The following is a 9,869-nucleotide window of genomic DNA, read 5'->3' as shown; positions in this document are numbered from 1 at the left end:
GAGACAGGTTATTTAGGCAGGCCCAGCCAAAGAAGCAAAACCTTGTGCTTGGAACCAGTTTGGGAACATCCCGAGACCCCCAGCTGCGATTTCACACTTAGGACTACCGAGACACCAAAGGCCAAGTGCTAGTGGAGCTCTCCTGGAAGCGCTCCCTGAGCCAGAGCGGGCATCACACCACAGGGGAGGACAAGGGGATGGCGAACGCGGGGAGCACTGGGTGGGCACCCCACGTCCCTGACAAGCCATTTGCTGGACTCCACCAAGTTCAGCTCAACCTCTTTGCCGCTCCCCTGAGGCAGCCGGAGCACAAAGCCCTTCACCCCCAGGCAGATGGGTGGGGCAAGCAGCAGTGGCTGGGTGCCACATGGCAACCAAAGGGTGCAGCCCTGGGTTAAGCCCCTGCCAACACAGACCTGTAGCAACAAGCGGAAGCAGGAGAAGGGTGCAAAGGACAGGCCAGAAGGGCGCATGTTCACCCTCACCCCCGCACAGCACACATGCCAGAGGAGGAACCCGGAGCCTGTTCAATGCAAGTGCATCACACTGGGCCGGGGGCAACCTGCCTTTCTGAGCCCAGGGCAGGGAGGAGTCCAGGGCCCCTTCGTGGGATGCCAGGCATCGAGGTCTCCAGCTCGGCAGAGACAGACCCAGTGGCAGGATTTAAGCCAGGGACCAAAGCTGAGGCTGGAGGCAAGACTGGGAAGCACCTGCTGCGTGGGCAAGCTCCGGCTGCGAGCCTTCGCAGCCAGCTAGCGGGCAGCAGGGAGAAACACCTTCTCCCAGCCTCCTGGCAGCCAGCTGCTCCTCCCAGAACTGCAGCTGCTTCACAGGGCAAGAGAAGGAGCCTTGAAGCACAGCCATGCCCTGGAAGGGATGGAGAAACAGTAGCTGGGGGAAAGACCCTTCCCTCCCACCCTTTTTTTCCACGTACCCCTGCTTTGTGCATGTCCCAGGGCAGACCAGCGGCTCCAGCTGTGGGACGCACTGCCAGGCTTGGCGCCAGCTCCAGGCAGAGCAGGCAGGGAAGCAGGGGCAGAGAGGGGCTTACAGGCCAACACCTGCAGGGCCGCAGCACGGCTCCGGCATCCATGCAGGGCACGGGGTTCAGGGTGTGCACGTTTCTGTCCCCCCCCACCCCTCCCGCTCCCAACAGGTCAGCAACAGCTGCTGCAAAGGAGAGGAGCCCCAGAGTCAGCCTAGTTAAAAAACAGGCTTTTATTCTTCATGTGCTGCTCACAGTCACAGCTTGGAGACACTGCTCTTGCCAAAGTTATTATGAAACAAATCAAGTCCCAGACTCAGGCCTCGCTCTTCCCCACCCCCAAGAGAGTCAACATTGTACAAAACTCTATTTACAGGGAAAACAGTCAGAAACGGTGAGTCCAAAAACCCCTTGCAATTCAGAAGAAAACGTTCAAGACAAGCGTGACAGTTATGCCCTCTGCACAGCCAGGTTTCCCACTGGCTGCTCCCAGGACTGGTGGAAGCCCAGAGCTTCTCGCCACCGACTACTAAAGGGAGCCTGGCAATCCTGAGTCACACCACAGCTCTTTCCTTGACCAAAAAGCCGGGAAATTGCAAAACCCACTTGATCCTACAAAGGTTCAGCTGTATCTGCCCTACAGGGCTTTCTGCAAAGCCAGCACAAGACACCCTCAGGCTCCCCCATCCTAAAGGGGGGCCAAGGAGATGGGGCTGAGGGTCAGTCTGCGTCCTTCCTCAGGCACTTCCCAAGAGGGAATCTGTGGCTGGAGCCAGAATGTCAGGAACCTTCACATAAGCAGCGGGATGTGTTGGGAGACCTAATACCTGATACTGTATTTACTGGAGTCACGTTACTTCGAAACATAAATCAAGAAGAGCAAACCAATATTTAAAAAGGGAAAAGCAGCACACATTCCTCCTCCCAACTGTGCTTGGAAGAGCATCCATAGGCGCCCAGCGAGCAGCTCTGCTCCTGCCAGCTGCCGCTCAGAACGCGTAGCGCGTGCGGATGTCTTCCAGCTTCTTGGACACCTCGGGTGGGGTCCGGTCCAGCTCTTCGGCCACATTCTTCTGTTTGTTAGGCTCCATGGAGTTGAACTGCTCACACAGGTCCCCATCGATCACATTCTGGAGGGGCAAGGAGGAGAGAATTGAATCCACACAACACAGAGGCACTGAACCCTGCCTAAACAGGCAAAAATGGCAACAGTTTGTTCCCAGGAGCTTCTTAATCCTGTCCTGGAAACAAGACCATGCTTGGTGACCTCATCTGCTGAATAGTAGCAGTTAGCATCAAATTAATTACTGGTCAGCTTGATTAATGAAGGAGAAACCCAAAAAACCTGGGTGCAGCTGAAGAATCACACAAGGGAAAAGACAACAGATCCGACTCTGGTCCAAACACTGTGCTGCGAAAGCTGAGGGGGGGCTGCAGAAGAGACTGAACGGCATCTTCAGCCAGATGCGAGACATCTTTTGATTGTGCATGCTGCATCAAGCTCATCAAGAACAAGAATACTCGCTGCGCTTGGACAGCTTCAGCTGCTGGAACAGTTTTCTGACTGACAGTACATACGTTACTCTGGTAGTAGTTACCACATATTTACTCTGGTCCAGTACTCTGGACACTTCCGGTCACAGCATTTAGCAGTCGACAGCTTCACACACAGCTCCTCAAAAGCAGAAATAGGCAGGAACAGCCATTTCTTATCAGATTTCCCTTTTCAGTGGTGGCAGAAAAAACATACCCCCAAGGCAATACCCAGTTTGACCTCGCTACGCAAACAGCTATGTAATGTTTCTTCTCCTGATGGAAAAAGGAGATGCTGTGGCAAGTAGAGAAGCACAGCAACACCACTGCTGGGCTTGGGTCTCAAGACCAGCCCTCAGAAGGCTCATTACAAGGGTTTAGAAACCAAAGCAGACACAGTATTAAGTGCTAAGCGCTGCTCTCCTTACAGAGTGCTATTCAAGCACTAGCTTCAGTTCCTGCCACAGTCACTACACAAGCTATGGTTTACATTGCCCCAGACTTCCCCACTGAACAGCAACCGTGACTTGCTTCTGCCAGGCCTCAAAGCAGTTCCATGTCCCAGAGCAAGTCTCCACACCCCCATGACCAGCTGATCCTAAATACTCAGACCTACCTTCACTGGGAAGTAGTAGGAGCGGAAACTGAGATGGTCACGTCCACAGAGAGGAGGATGCTCAGACCTTAAGTGCATTTCCACATGCTGGAAAAAGTCGTGATCCTGGGGAGATTAAGAATCGCTAAAACAACCGTTTGCTACATGTCAATGCCACTGGCAAGGTAAGGCACCCATCAGCCAGGTGCTCCTGCACTGCCTGAAACACTGCCATTACCAGGTCCTGCTAGAGCAGCCCTGCACATGGCAGCCACAGCCACCCCCTCACCAATTCCACCCTGGGAGCACCCACAGCGGAGCTAAGCAGCCAACTGTGCCACCTTGGCCAGGATCAGCCTCCCAGGAATTGGAGCATATAGCAGCTGTGCAGCACAGAGGTGCAGCTCAAGGAGTAAATGTCTCGGCATCCACTGCTCCAGGAGGCCACAGCAAACAGAGACGAGAATACCATCTTCAGGACTTGAAGTGTCAGTGCCTGATCAATAGTTTACAGGCTACACAAAGCATGCCAAAGGATCCCTCCTCAGAGACACTAAATCACCCAAGAGCTCCTCTGGAGCACGAACAGATTTAGAACAGCAGTGCAACAACAAAAGCTCTCAACTCTTCACAGAACCAATGCAGAAGGAGGAGTTAACAAGCTCCTTCTCTTCCCCTTTGCATTGGAGCCCATCCCGCAGCCACAGGCTTTCCTGCAGCCCAGGTTTTCACACACTGCAGAGCCCTAGAATTACCCTCAAGGGATGCAGCACACTAATATACTGGCTGGGGAGGAGCGCACAGAAAAGCAACAACTCTGCAGCATAATGATGGGGCTTGCTTACCTCATGGGAAGTAAAAGGGACCAAGATTCCTATCCCCCCCGATAAGGTGGTATAGACAAGAGATTCAGAGCCTCCTGGGATCAGTGTGGTCTTCTGTAAGGAAAGCACCGTCTCTCCCACGTGATAATTCATAATCACTTCAGCCTGAAAGTCAAACACAGAAGCATGTTTTTTCTTTAGCTTATATAAAAGCATCAAAAGGCTTAAGACAGGAAAGTAGAATGAATTCGGCCACCTGCTAGTTCTGAAACACCTTTCTGAAGAGGAAGTGCCTTCCACCTGTGACCAGATGGCAAAACTCAGCACGCCACTGACTTACCCTCTTGAGCTGGACAAACAGATGCAAGTAATGAGGGAAAGCAGGAAAAGAAAATGAGCATGCTGTTTCAATCAAACATCACTGAATAGGCATTGGCTGTGATTTCAGAAGCTGAATTTGGCTCCCAGTGACAGGGAAAACCGATCACCCACAGCATGGTAGATGTGTAGGAGCAGAACTGCCAATGCATCTCCTGGACAACACTGCAGAGGACTTCACGGAAAAGCAGCATGCTCTTTTCCCACAATAACCACGTGCTTCCCATGAAGCATTACCTTCTGCGATGCTCCATTAAGAAGCCCCCTGTCCCAGAGAGCTTTGTTGCCTGTGGGATCCTCATCTACCTCATCATTGGTGTTGGGAGGCAATCTCACCTGTGTTGAAAGAGGAAGAAAGAGTCAACAAGCTGCAGAGGAGCAGCACATTATCTCTGGAGAATCCTTGTGGTCTTCGAAAGGCTGCTTTTATGGACTCTACAAGAATCACTTTACACTTACAGCAAAATCATCCATTTGCCCCTCCAATCAAGGGTTTTAGAGTTAAGCGACAACCGTGTTGTCAAGACTGATGGCCCATCACTTAAAAACACGGGCAGGACACCTCATGACCGGCCTCTGCGTGGCCTGGCACTTGCAGATCACCCTGGGAGGTATTGTCAAAATGGTGTGAAGGTGGTTCAAAGGTGGTTCCACTAAAGAAACAGTTTGATGGATGTGGGACAGGAAAACCAAAGAGGATTGTTTTGTGTGCGTCAGCCAAATCCTGCAGGCACACTGTCTGACACTTGCTGAACTGCACTCCAAAGCACCCAAGCACGCTTCAGAAAGAGATCAAAGCTCTGGCAGAAAGACCATCTATTCTTTCCTCCTCCCCTGCTGAAATCCAGCCAAGTGGGGAAGTGTCAGCACTGACAAAGCCAACTTTCGAGGGGAAGTGACAGAGAAAGCTAAATGCCAGCGATGAGGTTTAGCCAGGGAAAGTAAGAGTGATAACCCTGACATAAGTTCTCATGTGCCCTTTCACAGTCACAAGCTTCATTCGAAGGCTTATGCACAGCAGGTTTGGGGGCAATTTCAACGCAAGTTATTGAATTCTTCAGAAATATGTTTTTTGACCTGCTGATGCTTTAACTTGTTTGCTTCAATTAACAAACTGATAAACTGCAGCCGTCCACTATGACGACAGATAGTCATGCCGTAAAAACAAGTGAATGGTACAGGGCGTTGTCTCCAGCTAAGCACAGATTCTTGTTCTTTTAAGACAAATCACGGATGTTTTAAGGAAAAATATGTCGTGTCCAAAAAGCCCCACTTCTCCGAGGCACACTCACCACGCAGATGTTGCCAAACTTGTCTGCTCCAGCCACAGTGTCATAATCCAGGAGAGTTGCTGTAGTAACCCACCGGGGATAAGTGTCATCAGCAAAGATGATGAGCTGGTTCTCATTCCTTTTGTAGCGCACCCAGATGAAACTCTCCTGAACGTCTGAAACAATCACTCTGTGCCCAATGGTTTGGATCCCACAGATGTAGTTAGCAATGTGCTTTTGAGAGAGAAAGAACAAAACCTGAGTGCTTCAAACAGGGAATTATAACCCATTAACTCTACCTTACTCCAACTGAAACACTATTTCCCCCTGCAAACTATGGCTCACTTCCCATTTCCCACCATTCCTTCCAAAACTACCTCTCATTTCCAGCATAATACAGCCCCAATCTAAACATGCTGTCAATACAGGACCTCGCAACCTAACATCCACCACACATCATTCTCAGCCTGCTGAATACAAGTAATGTCCAGAGAACAAGCACTGCTGGTAAGCCTATAAACTGAGATGCCAGGGACAGTCCTGCAAAAGCAGGCATTGCTTCAGCATCCCCTCAACTACTGTGGTCATGAAACAACCCAAGAAGGAAAGTTTCAATTTTTCATGAGTCGTATTTTAGGAAAAAAACCCAACCCAAAACAAAACCAAAAACACCCAACACACAAAAACAACATGTCCCTACAAGTTGCCAGTCTGCCTGTGAGCTTGCTGGAGTTCCTTTGTGCAGTAGTGAGCAACTGCCACAGGTTCTGCAGCTTGCATGAGAGAGGGAGGAGCGGGCAATTAAGACTTAGAAAACCATGCCCTGCAATTTCTTTTCCTGAAGTACCACAGGTGCTCTGCAAGAAGGACCATCTGCTTCAAGGAGAAAATCCCCTTTTCAAAATTCTGAGGATCTGAAGAAGTGCTCATATGCACCCTCGAACTTCTGTCCCCAGCCTGCTGATCACCTAAGGAAACATTGTCAGCAGTTGTCATTTTGTATCTGGATAAGACCTCTCACATTTGCAGCAGAGGCCAAAGGCATGGTCTGTACAGGCTTGTGAAACTTCTGCACAGGTCCATTAACAGCCTGCATTGAGCTGGTACTAAAAGGAACCTGCAACACTACATCTGAATGGCAACGGGAAAGTGATGCATGCTTAGGGTGCAGAGGGGCAGCACAACAGCCCAGTCCAGCCAGAGCTGCCAACACTGCTCTGGATGCGTGCACCCAGCGCACACCGGCAAGGCACAGATACAGCTCCGAGGTCCAAGTGCACAGACACATTGGGCTGGAGTAGCAGCTAAACCCTTGTTCCAATCCTGCCACAAAGCATCACTCGCTCCAAATTAACAGCTCTGGTCAAGAACAAAAGCCAGTACCTTATTCTCACACTTCCGAAGCAGTTTCTTCTTGCCCAGGTCATATACACGCAAGAGCTTTCCAACTCCAATTAAGACTCTACCTTGGAACGGAGCAATGGCTGCAGGAACCTCCTCCACAGGGGTCTAGAGAGGGAAGAGGAAGACTGTGAGACCCCCATTAACAGAGCTAACCTTACACCAAGCTTCAGAATGGATTCAGCTAGTGGTTCGGTTGAAGCTCCTTGGCCTGTGCCAAGGCTTTCGATGTAAAAGGCTAATCACAATCTTCTACATGAGGGGCAACAGGTCAGTCCTCTGTAGGCCTTTCAACAGCAGCACATACCACACATGGTACTAACAGAGCTCTGGGTACACAGACACCGCTGGCAGTGCACCTTAACTGAAGTGTGTAGGACTGCTGTTAAGAACCCATGCTAGGCAGGCAGCAAAAGCAGGCAAGGATTTTGTTGCCTTCGTTTGTAGTTTTGCTTTATTCCCAACACAAAGATTTTATGCTTTGCCTAAATCCATCCAGATTCTCTGTTTTTAAAAAAAAGGCATGAATCTAATTCAGCCATCTGCCATAGATGCTCTGAAGCTGCCACTGAAGAAACGTTACATCTGAACAATTACAGCATGCCCACAATTCCAGTAACTCAGACAGGGCTGAAATATCTCCCACCACTAATCAATCCAAAAGGACCAGCCACAGCAGAGAATGGGAACATGTAGAGAGCTTCCAGTTACAGTGTTCCCAGCTTGGTTGCACTGGCTAAGAGAAGTTATTTCACATCATCAGCTCTGTCAACTTCCAAGTGGGTGTTCAGTGGCACCAGAAAAGGCCCCGGTCCAGGACAGAACCCACTCACTGCATCAGGACCGTAGGAAGTGAATAAGCCACAAGATTCCTTTCCACGTGCTCATCTGCTCAAATCTCGGCCATGCTGGAAGCACGTGGGAAGAAGAACAGAATTTTGTTTTAACAGAGTTCTGCTGAAACCCTCGCTAAAGCCCCAGAGACCTGTCAAGCAAGTTGGTCACTAGGCGACTAATCATTTCTACACACAACCAAAACAGCAGCAGAGGAAAGATGACAGCTCACACCAGCTTCATGTGGCAAGCCAAGGACTGAGAGCCTTAGCACCAGGGCTCAAGTGACCCAAGTATGAATTTGCTTTGTAAACAAGTGCTCAGAGCAGCTCTCTGAGCTCATATTCCAAAAAGGAAACTGAGCTGTTTCTCTCCCCCCCCAACAAGGGCATGAAAAACACTGCTCCTTTCCATTTACCCTATTAGATGGATAGGACTATGGCTAAGGCAAAGGACTGGGACTCTCAGGAGATCTGTGTTCAATCCTCAGCTCTGCAAAAGGTGTCCCAAATGATTTTGTAGGAGGCAACTTATTTTCCCCAAGGCTGCTTCCAGTGTGTAACATCAGCATGATGACCCTGCCTGGGATTCACTGAGTACTGCAGTATCACTACAGCCTTCAGGGTGAAGTAACAGCTATTCCAAGACTCTGCCTGTAAATGACGCAGTCATCCCTCTCACCTTGTGCAGAAACTCCAGCTTCTCACCACTATTAACCAGCTTGTATGTGTAGACAAATCCCCCAGCAACCGAGCGTGGGTTTAGAATCAGGTCCTTGGCGACACCCACCAGCACGTACCACTCATCACCAGTATTGGAGAACCGGCACACAGCCACACTGGGGATGACAAGACATGCCAGGAGATCAGTGTGATCACGACACAAACGAACGCCACACACTGACTAGATTCCCTGACAGCATAACTTGCACCAAGCCAGGCAGAGATTCAGGAGCCCAACCTTCCAGCACTGACATTTCATTTTCAGAGGTCATTTTTCCTCCCCGCAGAAATGTTTAACACAGATTTCTCCACACTCCCCATAAAAAAAAAAAAAAAAAAAATCCCAATATGCTCTAGCTGTCACATTCCCAAAGCACTGGTTTTATGCTTTCACAGGCTGGACACTGCCTAGCCATGCACTAAGCTCCACTGGAAGGTCTTTTCCAAAGGCTGTTTCAATTTGGACATGTACATATAACTTTCCTCATCTTCCAGTGTTATTTCCTGTCCAGTGCCTAGCTTATCCAGGTTGGGAATCCTGGACAAAACAGGACAGAGTCAGCCTTTTGCACCAGCATGACCTAACTCCACCTGCTGAGGCACTCGCTATTCTTGCGTTGGTCTTCCCCTCCAGTCCCTCTAACACTTCCTTTCCATTTAATCTATGCTCAGTTTATCTGGATGAGAAGGGGAAGTGAAAGATAGCAGCACATTCTCTTGTTCCCGGCTCTCTTATCTGTCATTTCTATCCCCATGTTGTTCTTTAAGCACTGGGGTCGAACAAACACATCTGGAGCCCCAGCTTTTAGTGTCACATGCAGACAGATCAGGGTGGGAAGGGAAGAAAAGGCCAGACAAAGCTTTAAGCATGTGACAATCGCTTTGGGATTTTCAAGCCAGTCTCCTGATAACATGCTGCATTTGGATTTCAATTCAGTAACAGCTGAGCAAAAGAAGGATAAAACCATGCAAGACCCATCACAAGCAGAGACTCTTGCTGCATCTGGCACCGCTTCTTACCTGAAGGCAGCTTCATTCTGCTCTAGCTGGACCAGATCTAACGTATTTCCCTGGATGGGGTTCATCACCCTGATGACAGAGGCCCACTGTCCATTCCCTGCCTTGGGAGCACCAAAGATGGACTCGGGAAGATTCTCATTCAGAAAGGCTGCAGCCATCTCTGCAGCCAACTCCCTCTCATCTTCACCTGCAGCCTCCACCATTTCCTATGGCACATTAAAGGACAGGAGAAAAGAACAGCTCAGTGGATTTCCTTTCCAGACATGCTGATGCTCTGCGTAGAATCTAGCCTCCCTGTTTCCCCTA

At 49.8% G+C, this 9,869-nt stretch overlaps 1 protein-coding gene across 2 annotated transcripts in view; it reads right to left on the bottom strand.

The window, feature by feature from the left end:
• Positions 1 to 1,205: 1,205 nt before the first annotated feature.
• Positions 1,206 to 9,869, bottom strand: part of SF3B3 (splicing factor 3b subunit 3) — a 30,254-nt gene continuing 21,590 nt past the window's right edge. For both annotated transcript variants that reach the window (XM_052797403.1, XM_052797402.1), the window contains exons 19-26: positions 9,564 to 9,769; positions 8,503 to 8,659; positions 6,970 to 7,095; positions 5,608 to 5,820; positions 4,553 to 4,651; positions 3,959 to 4,102; positions 3,135 to 3,239; positions 1,206 to 2,115 (exon numbers count right to left, since the gene is read on the bottom strand). In XM_052797403.1, the coding sequence (XP_052653363.1) occupies positions 1,975 to 2,115; positions 3,135 to 3,239; positions 3,959 to 4,102; positions 4,553 to 4,651; positions 5,608 to 5,820; positions 6,970 to 7,095; positions 8,503 to 8,659; positions 9,564 to 9,769 (1,191 nt within the window). In that variant the 3' untranslated portion in view covers positions 1,206 to 1,974. The remainder of the gene's footprint in view (positions 2,116 to 3,134; positions 3,240 to 3,958; positions 4,103 to 4,552; positions 4,652 to 5,607; positions 5,821 to 6,969; positions 7,096 to 8,502; positions 8,660 to 9,563; positions 9,770 to 9,869) is intronic.

This window comes from Harpia harpyja, chromosome 9 (genome assembly GCF_026419915.1).
Source record: "Harpia harpyja isolate bHarHar1 chromosome 9, bHarHar1 primary haplotype, whole genome shotgun sequence".
Lineage (NCBI taxonomy): Eukaryota > Metazoa > Chordata > Aves > Accipitriformes > Accipitridae > Harpia > Harpia harpyja.
This window is presented reverse-complemented; position numbering and strand designations above follow the sequence as displayed.